The sequence below is a fragment of the Anarhichas minor genome, unplaced genomic scaffold (genome assembly GCF_050575085.1).
Source record: "Anarhichas minor isolate MPS153535 unplaced genomic scaffold, ASM5057508v1 ptg000113l, whole genome shotgun sequence".
NCBI lineage: Eukaryota > Metazoa > Chordata > Actinopteri > Perciformes > Anarhichadidae > Anarhichas > Anarhichas minor.
Genome location: NW_027466559.1, coordinates 132,501 through 154,751, shown reverse-complemented (window position 1 = coordinate 154,751; position 22,251 = coordinate 132,501). Strand labels below are relative to the sequence as shown.

Sequence of the window (22,251 nt, the reverse complement as noted above, 5' to 3'; positions counted from 1 at the left end):
ATGTCCAGAGGCTGCCAGTGTATGTTAAAAAAGTGTGTGATCCAATGCCAGAGTCCTTTCTCTTTCATACTGTTCTGCTAACTGAATGAAGCCACTTTGTAGTTGTCAGCCCGTTGGTTCTTTACCAAGTTTGGTCTATCAACAACGTTTTATAGCTATTACAGTATTAACGGTGTTTCAGGACTGTATGTTAGGTTAAAGATCAGGGTTGGATTTTTCTTTTTCAGTATTATAATTGCATTTATTTTTATAAAGCCCAATTTATACTACAGCTGGCAAGTATTGATGGCAGATAACTGTACCATCACTGATTTTGATGCTGGCATATGTAGGCTGATGGGGAAAAAGACAGTCCAGTAGACTCCATTGTTCACAATACTCCTATAGCAGTGAGTTGGCAAAGCAGTGTAACATAGCTGAGCATTTGGTGTTTTAAATTGCTATTGTGAAAAAGTTGTTCCTCTGTGAAATGTAGAACCTCCAGTACATGTCTATTTGATGATCAAATTGTACATTTTACTAAATGTTTTTATCTGAACCAAATCCTAATGTTAAAATCATATACTAGAACTTTGAACTGTGTCACTACCTTGATTTATTATGTGTAAATATGATTGTTTGAAGACAATGGAACCTGTTTTTCATTATTGTTTAAAGGATGTCTGACATACTTAAGTTAGACGAGTAACATGAACTTGGTTGTTTCAAGGCAATCGGTTTGCATGTTTTTACCAAGTAAATGATTTTAGTGTTCAAGTAAATACAACTGAGAAATATTAAGTAGCAGTAAATGTCACATAAGTTAGCCTGACTTAAATAAATGTGTTGCTTGGAATACACACAAAGTATATTTCACTTGAAATAATTTAGTTGTTTGAAATAGTAATTCTGAGTAGGCTTTACTAAGTCAAGAGTACATCTTAAGTAAAGTACTCTTCACTCATTTTTTTTTAGTTACTGAAACTCGAGTGTAAGTATACTTATACTTGAATGAAATGAGTACCTTACTTTACTTGCTTTTTTCAAGGCAATCGGTTTGCATGTTTTTTTTAAGTAAGGTTAACTAATTAGATTTTACAGTTTAATAGTCAGTCACATAAGTTCAGTTATTTGATTATCCAGAGCTTCATGCAGCAGATTTCTTGAGCTAACTGGATAACTATGCCAAAACCTGGAACCCAGGTCTTTTTACCATTCCATTCTATATTTCATTTCATCAAATCACTATGTTTTCTGATCTTACTGTTTGTATTTGCATGCTTCTTATACAGCCACATTCCACTAGTCAAAAAAACGTACTGGCTTTTGTCTTGGGAAAGGTTACTGTCGGCATTCATTCCAAGGACAGATTACTCTGCAGTAGTCACAGGTATTCACCGACTCCAGCTCCGATCGGGATGGAAACATGACACTCGGATGGACATGCTAATTGTTGCCCCTTTAAAGGTGCGATGCAACCAAAATCAAAATTCACAAGAGAGTATCTAATGTTCATTTTACATCCTAAAACATCAAACCCAAAAAAATATTTTACTTCGAGACAAGGGAAGCAGAAGTGCAAAAATGCTAACTCAGGGTTTTAGGACTCCTTCCTGCACCACTCTATTGAGTGGCCTTACCCTCCTCAAAGGAACAGTGTGCAGGATCTGTTGGCTGGAATGGAATATGATATTAATAACTATTTTATTATTAGTGTATAATGACCTTATACTAAGAATCATTGGATTTTTGTTTCCTTAACAAGGACCCTTATTAAATAGGGAGCAGGATCTCTTCACGGAGTCCGCAATGTTGCATAGCCTTGTTCCTACAGTAGCCCAGAATGGACAAACCAAACACTGGCTCTAGAGAGAGCCCTTCACGTTTCTACGATACCTGAGGTAGGGATAGATGTTAAACGGGCCCCGTGGCTAAACTATTAAAGACCAGAATATTGATAACCTCCAACGTTACGGGTTCTTTTATCTGTTCTTTTTAATGTGTTGGTGTTATTTAATTATCACGCTGCAGGGCGCATCTCCTCTGCTCTCTGTGTCAGGGCTGAGCTCCTCCAACTACACACAAACACTTGAAGAGAAGTCAGAGAACAATGGCTTACAAGATTGTTGCAGGTTGTCCTGCTGTAAAGGGTGTGGTTTATATTACATTTATGACATTCTCAAACAAAAGAAATTGCACTGTAAAAAGATCTGTACCTCTGCTTTTTTAGAAATTGGATTTTAATACTCTACACAAGATAACATATCTAGTGAAATCAGTCACATTTATCAAGATCCTTTCTTTCGTCACTTGACCAAACAGGAAGGGGTTAAAAGTAATATATAACAATGTATTGAAATCAAAACAAAGAAGCCAGATATTCTTTAGCAGCTTCACATTAGGATGTCGTCTGATCCTGCTTATATGTTTTAATAGAAACAAATTGTCACTGACCTGCAATCCGCTGTCACATCATTGGACATAACACGTTCACCATTCAAAGTGGAAGCATCAAATGGGGAACTGAGACAGGAATCTGAATTATTGCCTAAATTCCTTCCGTGGTGTCAACATCATCTCTCTTCTTCACTGAAGAAACGGGCTGAACTCATGTTCAACACTGTTGTTCTTATAGTAAATTTGATCAGAATTAGTGTATACATGGATAATAAATTCCTTACTGTTTTTACCATTAGTACCAGAACTAACAGCAGCAGTTGTAGTTGTGCCAAAGGTGGAAGATAACTGATATTAACATATTTACACAGTCTTAAAGGGGCAGTGTGTAAGATTTAGTCAGAATTTTTGTTTAAAATATGTAAAAAATGAACTATTAACAGAATGTGAAGACGTTAGTGTGATGTTATATCAAATATGTCTTCTATTATCCAAGTTGGAGAGATATCTACTGAAATTAGCATGCTGACTCTAACTCTAATAGCCATCAGGGGGCCGATTGTACAGAAGTCTATGAGAAAATTACTCTACTTCTCACTTGATTTATTACCTCAGTAAACATTGTAAACATGAGTTTATGGTCTCAATCTCTAGTTTCAAGTCTTCTTCAGTTGCATAATGAAGCCGTTAAAAATCCACCGTAAATTTACAGCAGTTCGTTACAATGAACTTCCCCAGTAACAGCCAGTATTGAGAACAAAGTCTACGTTCCTGTTTTCAATGCAAACACCAAAGGCCATGTCCACACTACTCCGTTTCTATTTGAAAACGCATATGTTTTGCTACGTTTACACTGAGCGGCCACACTACGCAGGAGTTTTCGAGCACAGAAAACGCTCCCAAGGACGGATAAGTTTGAAAACTCCGGGGTTGCCTCTTCGTGTAGACGGTGAAAAACGCATATGTTTGGAAATGATGACGCCCACACCCGTGTTCGCTACTTGATTGGTTGTTAGCAACAACAGCCTTGATTACCGATCGACTACCAGGTTAATTTAACATGGACAACTGATTGCAGGCGTTGCTGACCTTGCTGTCTTTACTAGCAGCTGTTGTTCAGTTAAAGTCTACATTTTTGCGGAGGAAGCAGCTGTTAGTGGAGCGATTAGTGAGCGGCGTGTCCAGCTGCAATATCAGCCCTACGGAGCGGCGGCAGCCGTCTGAAGTCACGTTTAGCGGCGTAGAGGAGGACGATGGACACAAACCGGAGGACTTTCCTGTCCTTATTAATGCTTATTTTGTTCTGCACAAATATTGTGAAGTCCACAGATAAAATGTAAAGGAACAAAAGCAGTAAATGCTCTCCAGTAGGACAGAGACTTCAGCCACCAGCAGAGCTACGAGTGAGAACAGAAACAACAAAATGAGTGAGAGACGTGTGTTGACCACATTTATGGACCCATAATCTAGTAAACCTTTGTGTACGTGTTCATTTTAAAGTAAATTTGATGTGAGAGAGGAAGAGATAGAGCAAGATCGGCAGCGTTGTAACTAAGTCTGAAAAATATAACTTCTAAAACTTTCTACGAAATGTGTTTGAGTTTATAGAGGAAGATTTTAGAGTAATATCTTAAGTATCAAACACGATCTTTCATTCTTGAAGACTACTTTATTACTCTGTCGTATTTTTTAACGAAGCAACCAATACTTACTGTATGCCCAGTGTACGTGAATATTCGTTTTCAGGCGTTTTAGTCTAGAGATCATTTCGAAAACGATGCTGAAACGCATTGTTGACAGAGATCGTTTTAGTATGGATGTAGCCCAAAGGAAAAAAAATATCCTTCATGCATATGACTGCACTGAATCATAATAGAAAAACACATGTTCCAATACATTACTTTCAATTTCACAAAATACAGTTATTCACGATAAAATCAAATCTTAAGCCTTAAGAATATGTTCGTTGGGTAAATCCAGTGGTGTATAGTAACGAAGTAGAAATACTTCGTTACTGTACTTAAGTCGTTTTTTTGGATAGCTGTACTTTACTTTACTACTTATATTTCTGTTGACTTCTACTTTTACTTCACTACATTTTGCAAAGAAAACGGATACTTTTACTCCGATACATTTCCCCTGAAACCTTCGTTACTCGCTACAAAATCAAATCTATCTTTAGAAAAAAATTAATCATGAGACCAACGTCGGGAACTGTGGTGGAAGACAGACTGCAAGCAAGCAGGTTTGGCGAATCACGTGGTCCTAGATGCGAGTTAAATCATTGGTTAATCACGTTAATGTGCAATTGTAAACAAGTGCTCTCAAAGCCGTGTTTTTTTGATTCCCAGTGATGCCCAGGATGCTAGCTAGCGAGCGACTAGCTACATGAGAAGACGATGACTGATTTCATGATGGAAGCACCTGCTACTCCCGCAACAAACGACAGTGGTGACGAAGACCAACACCCGTGGCCATATTTGCGAGGAATGTTTTCTTATGTTGGAGTGAAAGATTCTTCGTACCGGATGAAGTGCCTCTTATGCTTACCGAAATCTACCGAAATATTGGTATTCAAAAACTCCCCATCCAACCTCAGGAAACACATTGAGGTAAATTAAGATGAATCCCATGAGCCGCAACGTTAATGTTTAGTTATCATAAATAGCATAGACCTGTTAAGATATCTAGCAGTGTTTCCCACAGGATTGGAGTATATCTTTGGCGGGGGGGGGGGGTTTGATCTTCTAATTTAGCTATATGGTGTATGTTAGGCTAACGTTTCCTAGCTATCGTAAATCAAATGAGACAATTAGTGTAGTAGACAGATCGCTAGCGAGTTAGTGAGCTGAGGAAGTGTTGACATTTGTGAGATTTTGTTGATTTGAGTCATCTTAGCTATAATCATTGCAGCACGTTAAGTTAGCTAATGTTAGTGTTAGCGTTAACGTTAGCTAGCTAGTTAACTTACCGTTAACGCTAACGTTAACGTTAGCTAACTTAACGTTAAATTAGCTAGCGTTAGCGTTAACGTTAAGTTAGCTACCGTTAAATTTGCTAGCGTTAACGTTAGCCACCACACCATAGGATTGACAGGAGCCGCGAGAGCGCAGCATTACGATTTGAACCGCGTCGGAGTTGGAGATGCATGCACGTGTGTGTGTAGCAAGTGGGGATAGCTAAAGTTGTTATGCTTACAAAATGTCTTTCTCTCACTGTTTCAGAGAAAGCATTTACACCACCTTAAAAAATATGGAGAGCTGACATCAACAAAGAGAAAAAGGGCTCCTGAGACTCCCTCCACCAGCAAGCAGACCACATTAGTGAACACCTTGACTGTGTCTCAGAGGTCCATTGACAAAGCTGTCGTGAAGTATGTGGTCCAAGGGCTCCAGCCATTCTGTGTTGTTGAACAAGAACCATTTAGAGATTTTGTGAAGCAACTGCAGCCTAATGCAACAATTATGACACGGCTGACCCTGCGCTCCATGATTGATAATGCCTCAAAGGGAATGAAGAAGGCGGTAACTGAGGCCATGAGGGGAGTTGACCATATCGCCACCACCACTTACTGCTGGTCTGTCAGAAGGCGGGGCTTCATTGGTGTTACTGCCCATTGGATTGACCCTGACAGTCTCAAAAGATGCTCAGCAGCCCTAGCCTGTAAACAACTGAGAGGTTCGCACACATTTGATGTGTTGGCAGAATGACATCCATTCCGATTTCGAAATTTGTGAGAAGATTCAGAGAACAACAACAGACAATGGCTCTAACTTCATAAAAGCTTTCCAAGTTTTTGGTGAAGATGAGAACAATGCAGTCGGAAGTGATGGTGATGCATCTCAACCAGGAGAGGATGAAGAGGATCAAGAGGGGGGTGAAGAAGTGGAGTTTGTTGATGTGTCAGCGCTTCTGAATGAAGATGATGGTTTGGAGTTCCAGCTCCCAAAGCACCAGCGCTGTGCTTGTCACCTACTCAACCTAATAGCTACGGTTGATGCCCAGAAAGCAACATTCACTGAGGCATACAAGAAAGTGTACCGTTCAACATTTGGCAAGTGTAATGCACTTTGGAACAAATGTGGAAGATCAACACTTGCAGCCGAAACTGTTGAAGATGCTTGCTCCCTCCAACTGCTGCGCCCGAATGCTACCAGGTGGAACTCCTTGTTCCTGGCAGTGGAAAGACTGCTGAGGATAATCAAAGACAAGGGAGAGGGGACCATCAGAGTCCTCTGCACAGACCTAAAGGTTCCGATGTAAGTAAGAATTATGTATTATATATTATGTTTTATTATTTCATCATAATTGAACATAATATCTTCAATGTCTCTAGAACTGTGGATGTGTTTCCCCACCCTTTCCTGGGCACTAATAACTGTTTCACATTGTATCCCAACTTCCACTTATCATTGATCCATTTTAGTTAATTACTCATCCAGCAATTTTTTGTTGAATCTGATGAAATGGTTATATAGTGTTATAAAACGGTGTTGTTGTTTTTGTTTTCATCACAGGTTCAATCCAGCTGAACTCGCATTCCTCACAGAGTATGCCGCTGTCATGAGCCCAGTCGCCCAGGCAACCAACATCTTGCAAGCAGAGCCAAATGCCCACATGGGGTGGCTACTTCCAACAATCAACCTGCTGACCGCCAAACTTGACAGAGTCAAGTTGCCATTGAAGTACTGCAAGCCTTTGGTGGATGCTCTACAGGTGGGAATAAAGAATCGTTTTGGCCACATGTCAGGAGACCCTGAGTTGATCGCAGCTGCGATTCTTTCGGATTCTTCTTCCGAAATTCCGAACAACTTGGACAAAGGATGATGCCACAATCAGAATGGGTAAGACAACATGGGGATAGTGAAAAATAAGTGTATGGGTGTACATTTTGACTCTTTGTAATATTGGCAAATCCACAAATCAATTATGGATGCATGGACAGTGCATGAAACTAAATGTATAAACCTCAAATTAAAACAAACTATTTTGTACAAAACCTTAGGTTGGGGTCATGATATGTTAGAAAGTTGTATTAATCCTATCATTTATATTTTCACCCTCACTATATTTCAGGAATGGACTACATCAAGCAGCACATGGAAGAACCCTCCCTGCAGCTAGGTGATGCCACCAGGTCCAGTTCATCTGATGAAGATGACTTCTTCTCTGCCCTGTCGTCTCAAGCACAAGACAGCACCAAACAACTGGATGGATACTTGGCCTGTTCAACAGATCACATGCACTTGCTGAAATCCTTCCTAGCTGTGTGCAAGCTGTCTGTGAAGCTGAACACACCTCTACCTGCCTCAGCGGCCTGTGAAAGGCTATTTAGCATCGCAGGACTAGCCTTCAGCCCAAGAAGAGCGAGACTGAATTCTCGCAATTTTGAAAACCAACTTATTTTGAAGATGAACAAGACATTTTTCAGTTTCCAGTAATGACTGGGTTGTTACTTTCGGTGCTGCTTTTGTATGGATCACAGCCAACCCTTATTTTCAACACAACTTCTTGTCCTTGGTCATGGTGCCCACAGCACTTAAAAGAATAAACTTCATAATTCTCAAAATTCTGACCCTTTGCTTTTTTATTAACAGCATTTACTTGTACTTTTACTTTCAATACTTAAGTACATTTAATATCAGAAAATTACTTTTGATACATAAGTACAATAAATATCAGATACTTTAAGACTTTTACTCAAGTAGTATTCTAATAGGTGACTTTTACTTTTACTGGAGTAGTTTTCCAGTAAGGTATCTTTACTTTTACTCAAGTATGGCTTTTGGGTACTTTATACACCACTGGGTAAATCTCATTTAGAATCTTTAAAATCACCAATAAGCTGGTTCGCTAACCACTGAAGGAGAAGACTTCAACTCCCACAGTGCATTGCTAATCAAACTATTCGCTGACGTAACGTCCGTCAGTGTTGTTGGCGGGCAGAACGGGATCGGTGCTGGTTGTTAGCGACGCCGAGGCTATTGTGTTTTCCAGTAGCCGAACACATTGGGGGGAAAGTCGACCCAGTGCACGCCACTCATCCCCGTGGCAGTTGTGTGTCGCTACTGGCGCGTTTTCGGATTTTGCTACTCGTCGACAGCAGACGCTCAAATCACGGTGCTTTCCATCGGGCCTACCGCGAGCCCATACAACAGCTCCGAAGCTTTATCTGAAAAGGTAAGGCTCACGTTACGTTAGCAAGCTATTGGAGGGGGAAAACGCGCCAGCCATGTTGCCCTGTGGTTTGTGGGGGGACTGGGCCGCCTGGCTCGTTTGCCCGCTCCGGCGTTTGGTGATTTGCAATATATTACGTCCGTATCAGAATAAACGAGAATGTCAGAAATTATTTTTTTCGCATTCGCTGACCGTATAATGTAGCGCGCGCGAGAGAGGCTAAAGCATGATGTAAAAAAACAAAAAAGAAGCCCGATGTGCAGCATGCTGGCTTCGACGCTTTTCTTATGCAATTACCGGCCGGGCTTTGTGTGCTCTTACTGTAACTCAGCAACCCTCATCGGGAGTTGTTTAATTTGCCCACGTGTGTAACATTTGCGGCTGCCGCAGTGTTTTTTTTTCTTCTTCTGTGGGTGCACTCTGCAAATCACGCTCACGGTTATTCGGTAGACATGGAGGGTGGGGGGGGACCTAACCTAACCGTCTACCAAAACCACTAAACATTAGAGAGGGGGGAATCCTCCCCCAGGTGACCGTGGGCGTCAAGCACTTATCTCCTTGCACTCTGAATTTGTATGCACTAATTGGTGCTTTTCTTTTTTGAGTCAATTCATAGCGGAAATGACGGTATGCACGTTAAGGTAAACATGGAATTCACGCGCCAGGTGACGCGTTACAAATAAACAAATATTGAATGTAATGTAATGCTCGCGGCCATTCTGTATTGCTTTCACATATATATTCTCCAGTAGATAAACTTCTCTCATTTAACGTTCTCTGCTGAGTCGACACACATGTAGGCATGGTCACTCTGCAGTCTATTTGTGTCTTTTTGTTTGGGGGAGTAACCTCCGTACATTTGCACGTGGCACCAATTCATCTCAATGATTGTGGACACTCAAGACATTAATGTGCCCACATATCTGTGTCCTCTGATAAGTCATGATTGAAGTCATATTCTGAAAATATAGTTGCTATATATGAAATCAAATTTTTTTTATTATATCTCCATGATATAAAAAACGGATGCCCTGTAGTGTGCTGTACATTACGTTATTGCTCATATCAATCTCTATATTCATTCTGCAGAAAACATTTAAAACTCTGTTTATTTAGCTGAGGTAGACCGGAGAATGTTCGGTTAAAGCTCAGGATACACCGATCCGACTGGTTCAGTTCCGATTGCAATACCTATGCTTTTGGTGCAATGGATCGTACAGCTCATGCTTCGTATCGGATCACGGATCGGATCAGCACAAAAGAAAAAAGGGAGCAAATATAACTTTTAGAGATCCCTGATCACGTTTTTTTCCCACCGATACTAATTGCCGATCACTGATGATCCATATTGGCAGATACAGATCTCTTTGTTGTTTGATTACACCAGCTGGTCTAAAAGGCTCCAGACTGTTTATTTTGTGCCAAAAATCACACAATTCAAATGAAAATGAAGCTCTCCTGTTGATTTAAACACAGATGTGTCGTTAACAACGTAACATTATCAAAGATCGTCGACTAGAAAAGCATAAATGTCGATGTCCTGATCGCATATTTTACTGAATGTTGTCGGATAACGATCGTCGGTAAAACTCTATTTCCCACTGTGATGGTTAACGTTAAACTGTGTAATTAATCCGAGGTTCACATGCGTGGCGTACCACGACGGGGGGGGGGGGGGGGGGGGTCTGTACGGATCAGAGATGGACAATGATCCATTACACCACTAGCATTGGGTGTCTGCCGATTAATGTTGCACGGTGTATCGATACAAAAAAGGTACCGCGGTACCCGTACGTTAAAACCGATACGATTTCGCATATTTTTAGTATCGATACTAATAGTAGCGATCAGAGCGCACTCACTGTTCCGCTCCCTGTCATGCTGCCTGCAGGCATTGACTGCAAGGGGGCGGGGCTACCCAGCGCTCACACAGCAACAGGCAGCGCTCACTCACAGCGAGTGATAGCAGGGGAGACATGCATCAAGGGCCGTGTACGTTTTGATAGTCTGTTTTACCGTTTCAGTCGAAAAAACGACAATACGGAAATATTCTCGTTTTTCGTTTCAAACCAAAAACGGAAAAACAAACAAAAACGGAAATGGGGGTCCGTGTACGGTCCCCACTGACATACAGAGATCCGTCTGTGAAACTTGTTTCAAAGCCACACAGACCAAGGGAGGCAACACGTCTAACATGGCAAAGCACCTTTCAGACAGACACCCCGAACTTTTCAAAGAACGACGGGTAAGCAAATGTGATTATAAACATGAACACCCCCAAGCTCACCTATATACAGCTAACACAAGTACCTTAGCCTAGTTTGACGACAAGCCTATATGTTCATGAGGTCACAATGCACACAAAAGTGTACTAAATCAAACACAATTGATGCAGAATGGCTACATGCTGGTGGAGCCTGAGGCCTCAGGCTCTACCAGCATGTAGTCATTTTGCATCAATTGTCTTTTGCATCTTGAGCGAATTCTTTTCATTTTTAGTTAAGGAAAAATAATTATTCCATGAATTAAGATAAAATATGAAGTGAAAATATCAAACTCACTATGCAAGTAAATGAAGCATTGTTTATCCACCCACTCCCACAGACAGTCAAACAGATGTCAGTAGCAACACAGAGACAGAGTCCCCTTCAGCTGTGTTTGAAAGCCAGCGGAAATATGAGAGGCTCAACAGATGCGAAGAGGTTAAACATTAATATTAATGCCATTTGTTAAGTGTTCAAAAAGCTGGGCAGGAACAAGCTGGTAAAAAAGGGAACCGTACAGATGTTTTATTTATTACTATTATAGATAAATATACCAGTATCGTATTTGTGGTATTGTATCGAATTCTGGTATCGTATCGTAAGTATCGGATATCGTGATACTTATGGCAGGTATCGTATCGAAGTCATAATTTTGGCATCGTGACAACCCTACTGCCGATACATAGAACCGATCCAATACCAGATTTTAATTAATCAGCTGTGGAAGTGACCAGGATCTGGGTTCTTTTGTGCGTAAGGAAATCGCAGGCCTGACTTAAAGATTTCTCTCCTATCTTTGTGAAACAAAATGTAACAAAGAAATAATTACTGATTTGTTATTTAGTGTTAGAATAATAAATCGTACACCAGCAACTTGGAACAAAATCTTCAAAATGAACAGGAATTCAATTCAAGTGTACCAGTCATCATTTTTGTTTTAATGAAAACTTCATTGTTTTGCAAGAAGGAAATAACAGGAGTAACAAGCAAATCAGCTTTAAAAGTGACACCTTTTCTTTTTTACTAAGTTATCTAATTTAGGGCCCCATTGAAAGTGCTTCAATACAAAACATTCCATCCTTTTGTAAAACACTGCTTTAAATTGAGCAGGAGGAGTGTAGCAGGAGCTGAGCAGCTATGGAGCTAAATCCAGGTCAAAAGTTTTGTTAATTTGAAAAAAAAATGTGAACCTGAAAGTTCAAGTTGTGGTCTTGAACATTGAAAAATACAGCAATGTATTCAAAATAAAAAATAAGTGAATGAAAAGGTTTTTTGGGTTGAATATAATTTTGATTCAGTTCTGGAATGTTTTCGAATACTTTTTTTTTTTTTTTTTTTTTTTTTTTACATTTTTCACTTTCATATATATTTTGATATTTGAGTTCTTATATTTTTCAGATTCAAATCCTTTTTTTTCGGTTTCAAATCTTTTTTTTCAGTTCAGATCGTTTTTTTTTCAGTTCAGACTTTTGACCCTGATCTAACGTGGGGGGCGTGGTATCAACTGAGAGGGGCGTGTCATCATGAGTGACAGCATAACGAGGGCTGAGGACCACGTTGCCTTCAGGTAACGTGGGCACCGCGAGAATTATGATTCAACACTTTCTATACACCATATTCACATGATTGGAAGTAAAAAAAAATTACGATGGTGACAAAGTTCTCTTTAGCAAGCTGTTTTAGCCTCTACTTGGCATGAATCACAGTAAAAGAGCAATAAACTGACACATTGGGCCGTTCAACTACCACACTTTAATATCTGACGTTTTAGCACTTCCACACACCACTGTGAACGCAGCATAGTATCCTTTCGATGGTGTCCACGAGACAGGACAAGCTCAGAATGTGGCAGCGGCAGCTAGTAGAGGCACTTCCTGTTGTAAGCTCGGCTGCCGCGGCAGTTTAGCCTTTATTTGTCGTTATTTGACACTATGTAACAATACATTAAGGTCCTTGAAGGTATGACTGTTGGTAGTTGTAATTGGTTTAGTAAACAATGCCGAATTGTAATAGTATGGCTACTCGTTTTTATTAAGCTAAGCTAATGTAGGCTAACATCAGTTGGCACTTGTTGCCATAGCAACCAAACCAGCTGACAGAAGCGCTCACTTAAAGGTAAACTCCCTCTTGTGGCCAAACGGGTCAATAACGCTGGTCTTCAATATGTACTATCCCTGGGTGCAGAAAGTGCGTAGTTTAAGGGTGTTAGCAGTCATCAATGTTGTACTCCCTGGAAGTAGCATTTCCATCATGTGATTTTTGCATTCATTTGCAAGGTTTCCTTGATTATTCTTGATGTTCTTTATCAATATTTTTTAGCAAGGCATCCATACAGTTGTATACTACAATGTTATTCAAAATTTGATAGTCAAATGTATATGTTAGGACAAGAAGTTCAAAGTTAATGGCAAGAAGCCAGCCCAACATATATGTTGTTTTATTTTATTATTTCATCTCAATACAGCTCCATGGCATGAGCTAAACTGTATACTGGTTGCCAAAATATTTATTGTTCATGTCGTGTTGTAGTTTACAAAATAGTGACTGTGCTCCAGTTGTCTGGACTTCCTCAACCACGTTGCCTTCAGGTAACGTGGTTGAGGAAGTTCTTTGTTATGCTGTCACTCATGATGACACGCCCCTCTCAGTTGATACCACGCCCCCCATGTTAGATCAGGGTCAAAAGTCTGAACTGAAAAAAAAAATTATCTGGACTGAAAAAAAGATTTGAATCTGAAAATATGAAACTGAAAAATATAAGAACTCAAATATCAAAATATATATGAAACTGAAAAATGTAAAAGTATTTGAAAAAATTCCAGAACTGAATCAAAATTATATTCAACCCAAAAAAATACTTTTCATTCACTTATTTTTATTTTGAATACATTGCTGTATTTTTCAATGTTCAAGACCACAACTTGAACTTTCAGGTTCACATTTTTTTTTTTTTCAAATGAACAAAACTTTTGACCTGGATTTAGCTCCATAAGCAGCGTGCCCATAAACAAAACCTAAACATAGCGGCATCATTATAATATTACTAATTTGTTCATTCTGCTTAGGTGCTGAGAAACGTTTATATGGGCAGGTCAAACCCTGATTTCCATAAATTGTATCCACATTTCGGCAGATCCGGTATATACCGTTTTGCAGCCGATTCCATTCTTTTATCATCAGCTTCCGTGATGCCGTCCATGTTTTCCACTTTTCGGGCCCAACGCCGATGTGAAGAGTGGTGATAAATAAATAAATAAAAATAAATATTTAAAGAAACTTTAAAGTGTTAGATTTGGGAACTGGTGGTAGAATGTGTTTTAATACTGAATGTATTGAAATGTCATTAGAGGCTATGTTTAATCTCCAACAGACAATTCACACAAAAAGTGAAGTGTTTGAATGAGTTTTTTTATTAATTCCGATAACACGGCTTGGTTACGCGTTGTTGCATGTTTCCAGAATTTAGACTCCAAGACGTAGAAATGTCCTGACCCCTCGGACGACATTTATTTTAACGTTAGTGCTGGGCGGTATACCGGTTTTAATTTCCCATATGATATGAACAGCTGGGAAGAGGCTCTGTTGATCCAGTAACGTTACATTAAAGAACAGAAAAGATCGATGCAGGATGAACAAAGACTGAACAACAAAAGGTCAGACACATGCAACGCTGATTACCGTGTAATATGTGTGGTATTTGTTATAAATGTAAGTTGGTACATACAGGGTGATAGGAAGCTGTACATGGAGGGACTTAGGACCCAGGGGAATGTAGGTGAAGGAAACAGGAAGTGACGGAACGGAAGACACGCCACAAAAACAGCTGTTCACCACTCGCTGGCAGGTTGGCCGGCCGGTTCTTTTCGGTGTTAATTAATTAATGCTTTAACGCAAAAAAATATATATATATACCGTGAAACTGCCAGAATCCTACAAAATACCGTGATATGCATTTTTGGTCATACCGCCCAGCCCTAGTTAAAGCCAGAGTGTGAGAACCGCTGGTGTAGATAAGATGAGTGAATGTCAATATTTCCCTTTCCCATGAAGCCTAAACACTTGCTTGCTAAACGCCACGGAGGATGCGACCTCCTGAGTGAGTCAAAGGGCCCGTGACGAGCCCAGACATGGCCGTGGTAACAGCAGGACAGACAGAGTTTTAGACAGCAGAGATTCCACTCCTCGGTTGTTCTATCTGCCAAAATGGCTGCTGGTGTTGAACCGCTCTGCAGACACACTCCAGACGTAATAGTTAAAGGCCCTCAGTCCATTGAATGGTGCAGCTCTGCTCTAATCTGGCGACCCCCTCCCCCTTTTCTTTCCCTACATGCTCTGCTTTCAGCTTCTTTTCTCTCTCCCGGGCCTGACATGGCTTCCCCTCGGCTTTTGATCTGGGTTGGACGGGAAGTCTGCAAGTCCAAGAGGACTCTTTAGTTTTCTCCAATCATGAATTGAAGGAGTTTGGAGAATCCTGATAGGCCGTCAGCCCGAGAATCAAATTTCAACTAGTCTGCAACCCCTTCTTCTGCTAGATGTGTTCCATCCAATCAATGATGAGTTAGCAGTATAGTAATCTGGCACCGAACATTTCAATAAACATATTTTTATAACAAAAAGTAATTTGTTACCAATTCTGTCATTGTTAAGCAGAAATCAGATAATTTTGTCTTTTTAAGTCAAAATTGATCATCTTTTCTTCCTTTATATCTAAAATGGTCTTCTTACGTAGCTTAGTGTCTGCATACCTGCAAACTTGTCGCTTTTCGGCGAAATTCGCCGTTTTGAATCAAAATGTCATCCACGTGAATCGTATAGATCCGTAGAGTTTTAATTTTGTTTTGGGGGGGGGGGGGGGGGGGGGGGGGTGATGACGTGATCTTCACAATAAAACATCTTTGATGTGTCGAGTGTTGGCCATTCAGCGATAAGATGTCTACATCGTCTTCATTACCCTCCAACTTAAGGCTAACGTCCACTGCATGCGAAACTTTGTCGACTGTTAACGTTCGTCATTATCGCAATTTAGGAGGAAAAAACGTAACGGGATGAAACATGCAAACCCCCCCTCAGTCACTCATTAACGTTAAACCGGAACACCGGCGCATCTGGTTGCAGGTTGTTGTTTTTTTTTTTAACTCAAAGTAGAATGAGGATGATTTCGTGGTCAGAATAACTTTCATGACCACGAAACATGAGGCCCAGATACTGATGAGGTCAAAGAGCTTCAGGGAGAGGAGGCTGGTTGTGTAGCGCAGCTTGACGCAGGGCTGAGATGTGAAGGCGCTGGGCCTGGATAACGGTCTCGGATAACGGTGGAGGTCTAAACAGACGTGAAGGGAGAACAACATTTTATCTGTGTTGTTATATGACTAAAACTTTTGAAAATGAGACCTCCGTCTCAATGGATTTTGTCTAAATAAAGGTTGATAATAATATTGATTGGAGAAAAAAAAAAAACTAACTATCCAGCTGTTCAACTAGAGCTGAAATAATGATTAATAACTGAATAACAAATTAGTTTTTTGCTTAAAGTAAATGCTGTCTTATCACTTAATTTTCTTCTCAGAGTACAACAGAATGCTACATTTTAATGCTCATATTTAAAATAAAATGCCCCCGCACCCCCCGACAGGGTTTCGGGTTAGGGTGCTTGTCACCTTTTTCACCTCTTATGAGTTTGCAGGTATGTATCGAACTATTTTAACCAATAATCCATCAATCCATCTTTAACTTGTAGCACCGTATTGCACTACATTCGTAGCCTGCCCACTTTTAACCATCCAATCAAATGCAAAGGGTTCGATATGAGTCCCTCTTGTAACGTACACCGCTCAAATATTCCGTTTCATTGGGGAATACGTCACAGTACACAATAGGGTTGTACAGGTATGACATTTTCAGAACATACACAGTTACATTTTGATCGGTGCACCCGTTAATCGTTTAGTTGAATCAAATGCTGTTTCTGTGTTCTTTGAAACAATAATCAAACAATAATACTGTGTCAGAGTGCAGGCTACTCACTCATTTCAAAAGGACCTCTTTGTTGATACAGTGGCAAACAGGGCTACACATTGCAGAAAGATCGATGGATTACTGGTTGAAATTGTCAGGTGCTAAGTTATGTTGGACCACTTCATATTTAGTTTTACAGGAAGCAGAGATGATTGGATTGTGGTATGAATAGACAAAGAAATTGATTTGGTACGACTATGCCAGGCGAGATGTCCCTCCTCTCTTGCTCCGCGCATCGCGTTCTCGCGTTTTTAGACGCGCATACAAGTTAAATTATTCTTAACTTTTCAGGGTGGAGTCGTACCGCTCGTCAATAGCACTCATGGCCCAGGCAGCCAATCAAATCGAGCAAGAGGCGGGCTTCACTACTTTACCATTACCTAGATGTGGTAGGAACAGACCAAGGCAGACAGAAGGTTGATATTAGCTTTTTTTTTAATTACAATGAACTATAAAATGCTTCCCATCCTCATTCAACAGCAGAGCAAGAGATGAAGATCTGCATTGAATCTGTTTTTCTCCCATTATTTACATTTGATCGCCCGGTTGCGCTCCACCGGCTCAACAGCTGTTTCGCCTAACTCACTTTTCCACGGGGTGTTTTTGAAGCGACCGCGTCTGCTGCGACGCGTCTCTGTGTGATCGGGGCCTTGAGCTCTGTTTATACTTGCGCCGCAGAGGCTCCGAGCATGAACAGAGGCATTTATAACAAATGTAGTCTGAAGAATCCAAAAGACAACGAGTGTAACCCAGAAACGCGCCCATAGACTGTAGGTGTAACCGGCAAAAAGCCATAAAGCAACCTCCACTATGACGAGGAGGGAGTGTAATTATCTGTAAACTCATATCTCATATTCATGGACTACTGTATTGCCTTTGTCCAAAACCTGTAAATAAATAAGTCAGGTGTTACATGCATTATACGGAAACAATTTGATTTGGCGGGAAAATATTTACTCAAAGGAAGATTTTTAGGACGTCTTGTTTCTAAAGCATTTAAAAGCAAATTGGTAAATAGTGCTTCTATCAGTGAACTGTTTGTGACAGTTGCGTGATCGCGCACCCCAAGTTACAAAAATTCGGAGGTGCACGACCACAGGAGCCAACACGCGCCCTCGTGATTACGTCATTTTCTGGTGCGCCTCGCACCGGCTTCTCTACGGCGAGTGTACATTAAACTGTGGTTACCATCATCCAGCCGTTACAGCCCCGTTAATCTGAGTGTGGATTTTAATGTTCGAAGTCACATGGGTGGACGGGTGGTCATGTTTATTGTTGTTTGGGAATTATCAGACTCGTGTTTTGTTCTTGACAAATTTTGCAGCTTTTGGGGGAGTTTTATCAGAGTTTCGATGCATGTTTCATTTTATTTGTCAGCCAGTGTAGTTAAAGACAAAACGGTGGCTCCACTTCAAACTGTACTTCAGCTCTTTATAGCTGTTCTAACCCTTCTTCATCTTCATTGTCTCTGCCTGCTTCCTCTTGGGTCCACCAGAGGCGCCCCCAGCAGACGTCAAGCTGGCGACCGTAGCAGGAAAGAAGGGCAAGAAGGCCGAGGAGGAGGAGCAGCCTGCAGCACCTGCAGTAGCAGCAGCAGCAGCACCAGCAACAGCAGCAGCACCAGCAACAGCAGCAGCAGCACCACCACCAGCAGCAGCAGCAGCCGCCACAGCAGCAGCACCACCAGCAGCGGGTGCAGCAGCAGCAGCGGGTGCTGCAGCACCCGAGGAGGAGGAAGAGGAGGAGTATGTGGTGGAGAAAGTGTTGGACCGCCGGGTGGTGAAGGGCAGAGTAGAGTTTCTGCTGAAATGGAAGGGCTTCTCAGAGTGAGTATGAGTCGAATAATACTTTGTGTTCTCGGCCCTGAGATCTTAGTTCAAAGTGGTGAATAATGTCCACATACAGTATCATCTTCACGTTTAGAGTTTCACCATTAAGTTACAGCCCTGCAAATAACCTCAGAAAATTGCATTTAAATAAAAAGAGACAGAAAGAATTGTTAATTGAGTGGGTGAATTCATTTAACTAAAACCTCTTCACTCGGTCTACACCCACCTCTCCAGGGAGGATAACACGTGGGAGCCGCAGGACAACCTGGACTGCCCCGACCTCATCGCAGAGTACATGCAGAAGCACAAAGAGAAGGAGGAGAAGAAGAAGGAGGGCAAGAGGAAAGTCGTCAGTGAGACCTCGGGAGACTCGGAGGAGCGAGGGAGCAAGAGGAAGAAAGAGGAGGTGAGCGAAGGTTGCTCCAGACTGAAGACTAAAAATAACTAAATAATATATATTTCTTTAACTAATCATGTATAAAATCTACACAGGTGCTTTCACGATCATTGCAGCATTGTCTCTTGCTGTCTGTTTTCCTTCTTTGGTCATGTGTTCTCTTGTGTTGCTCTACTTCCTGTCTCCAGGGTGAGAAGGCCAGAGGTTTTCGGCAGAGGTCTGCAGCCGGAGAGGATCATCGGAGCGACGGACTCCAGTGGAGAGCTCATGTTCCTCATGAAGTGGTGAGCCTTTGTTCTTTGTGATTTTAAAGATGGATGCACCCAGTCCGGTGCACTTTGAGAGCAAAAGGAAGAGGCTGGCTCTATGAAGAGCGTTGCACTCCTGCATACAGCTCTGTGCTCTAGCAGTGTGGAAGTACATTTCAGCTCTGGGGAACTTGCACTGCTGCTGCTGTTGTACTTCTGCTCCACTACATCTCAGAAGGGAGATGTTGTACTTTTAACTTTTAACAGTGTTAGTTACGAGTGAGGCTACTTTGCAGATTCAGATTCTCAACACAATAATATATATATACTTATAAACTGATGTATCCACGAGCATATGATTATTAAGTCTATTTTAAGTAGTTGGAATGAGCTCATCCTTTATCAGGTAGGTGCAATGATAAAGTGATGAACATTAATGATTTGATAAATTCATAATTAATATCTCCCGGCTGAACCGGTAGGGGTGTAAAGAATAACGGACATGTCGGAAAATCGATACAAGAGTATTGGATACGGCTACGGTTGTTTTACAAGCGAGCGTCCTCTACATTCAGACCGTTGGAGAGTCTACGGATGTCCTGCTTGAGGGTGGTTATGCTTCTGTCTGCCCTTCTGGAGCAGCTGACAGTCCTCACAGGGGCCCAGCCATGCTAGCTGCTAGCTTGTTGTTAGCGTCAACCGTTGTGGAAAAATGTATCTCTATGTTCTCGTACTTGTCTTTTGTCAAGTAAGAGATTATAGAAAATCTGGGCTTCTCCTCCCCCTTCCTCTGTCTGTCCCCGTCCACACAAAGACTAGACCAGACTAGCCAGTTAGCCAACCAACCCGCAACACAAGCTAGTCACTGACTGCGTAACGATTGCTCTGCCAGAGGTGTGGTTTCTCCTCTCTCACCCAATTACTGTGCTACCAGACATGGTTTCTTAAATGAACATGTTTACGTGTTTGTTTGTTTTAAATCACTGCTTTAAGAGCTCTTAAAGCTATAGAACGACTTCACCTGTGTGTAGTGGTTCCCAGCTGGTCTAGCCTCAGTGGCAGTATTCACAAAGGATCTGATCTAGCCACTAGGGCGGGGCAGTACAGTGACTTTTTAAGGTATGTTCAACAAAATAAGACAATAACGTTTATATCGATATAGTATGATGATGCTGCGTTGCGCGACCCGTTTCTACCGTAAGCCGTGCTTGTGTTTGCATCGCTCCTCTCGATCACACCCTCTGGGCAACCCCCCCCCCCCCCCCCCCCCCCCCCCCCCCCCCACTCTTCTGTGTCTTGGCACCCCTGGTCAACAGCGATTGGTTGAAATAGTTGCCACACTTCCGCCTGGCGGGGACCCTGCTTGACCGCATGTTTGTACTGCAGGAAGTTGAAATCAGGCCAGAACTGACCACTGGGAGGATTCCTGTCGGCCTGTCTAGCTGATTGCTGGGACCGAGTTGAAAAGGCAAAATGAAATATGTAAATCAAAGAGAAAACGGCACGGGGCAAACTCCAGTCACTCACTTCAACCACTGTTCACTCGGATGGTATGATCTCTGGAACAAAACATTCAGTTAGTGTGGAGGAGAACATGGACGGAGCTGTGAGCAGTGTGTTACAAGGAGGAAAGTGACAATGAATGCAGCAACATTATTGATATGTGCACAAGCAACAGGCATGTTAACAAATGTCAATATTCCAATAAATATATCTGTGTTGAAATTGTCGGGAGGAGAGCTAGTAACGTTGGCAGCACAGGAAACTCAGTTTGTGTTTATTGTTGGAGGAAATAGATGAGGAAGGGGCCATTGTCTTAACACTTTTCTCTCTTTTGCTCTTCCTCGCTTGTTTCTCTATTGCCTCTCAACTCCACCTTCTGTCTCCCTCCTCCTCCACTCCTCCTTTTTCTACTTTCCCTCTTGAATTCAAATGAACAGGAAGAACTCTGACGAGGCTGACCTGGTCCCCGCAAGGAGGCCAACGTTAAATGTCCCCAGGTGGTGATCTCTTTCTACGAGGAGCGCCTCACCTGCACTCTTACCCCACAGAGGAGGAGGAGAAGAAAGAGGAGGAGAAAAAGGACTAGATGAGTGGTGGTGGAGGAGGTGCAAAGATGGAAAAAAAAAAGGAAGTGTTGAGGGGTGGAAATAAACATTTAGCTGGTTAACGTTGGTTTGCTGGTAATTGATTGTAGCAGCCCACTTTGGCAGCGAGAGTAGAGAATCACACATGATTAGGGTTGAACTGCCAAGGTAGCTGACCGAGAGAAACGTGTTTGTTTTCCTGCCCTGAGAGGCAGACAGGCGCACTTTCCTCCTGTTTTCCACCTGTATGTCGACTGAAAATGTAAAAATCTGTTCTTTGTGCCACCCGGGTTTCTCATTTATTTTCTACATTCTCCAATCGGAACTCTCAGCACGCTCGTTGAGCATTCCTTAGTTTGCCCGGCTCGCTATGTTTAACACGCGTTTTTTGATATTTGCATAATTACAACGGCATTGAACTTTGAACTCGGCACGATTGACTCTCCCACACGAGGGTGCTCTCTCTGCTGCCTAATGTTCATGTGTTGTGTATACTGTATTAAAACTAGCATAGTAGCTTCCAGACCAAGGGGTTGCTGGTTCAGATCCCTTTTTGCTTTGGGTGGCCTTTTGCTGCTGGTACTGACCATGAAGAGAGAAATTATATTGTAATGGATCCATTCATTTCATCTTGATGATGATTTTTTTTAAACAAATTTGCCTTTTCTTTCTCATTTTAATGAGCCCCGAACCATCAGTGACACGTGACAGAAGACACGTACAAACCCAAAGGGTCCAATTCTTCAAAACAGGCGACGAGGTTGTGTAAGCATATCAAAACTACAATCGTACAACAAAGCCAAACGATGTGATGTGTTTTAGTTTTTCGTTCTCTAAAGTTAGTTTGCTCAGCTGTGA

General features: G+C 41.6%; 1 protein-coding gene and 1 long non-coding RNA gene across 2 annotated transcripts in view; both read left to right on the top strand.

Moving 5' to 3' along the window:
• The first annotated feature begins 6,120 nt into the window (after positions 1-6,120).
• On the top strand, positions 6,121-7,577 carry LOC142940046 (uncharacterized). The gene is made up of 3 exons (XR_012950368.1): positions 6,121-6,635; positions 6,894-7,220; positions 7,453-7,577. It is a non-coding gene; the product is annotated as an uncharacterized LOC142940046 (long non-coding RNA).
• A 10,949-nt stretch (positions 7,578-18,526) lies between these two features.
• Positions 18,527-22,251, top strand: part of cbx1a (chromobox homolog 1a (HP1 beta homolog Drosophila)) — a 4,186-nt gene continuing 461 nt past the window's right edge. The window contains 7 exon segments of the mRNA XM_076082911.1: positions 18,527-18,658; positions 18,896-19,067; positions 19,247-19,264; positions 19,266-19,342; positions 21,247-21,275; positions 21,278-21,337; positions 21,340-22,251. The exon segment at positions 21,340-22,251 is cut by the window's right edge and continues 461 nt beyond it. Of these exon segments, the coding sequence (XP_075939026.1) occupies positions 18,957-19,067; positions 19,247-19,264; positions 19,266-19,342; positions 21,247-21,275; positions 21,278-21,337; positions 21,340-21,395 (351 nt within the window). The 5' untranslated portion in view covers positions 18,527-18,658; positions 18,896-18,956 and the 3' untranslated portion in view covers positions 21,396-22,251.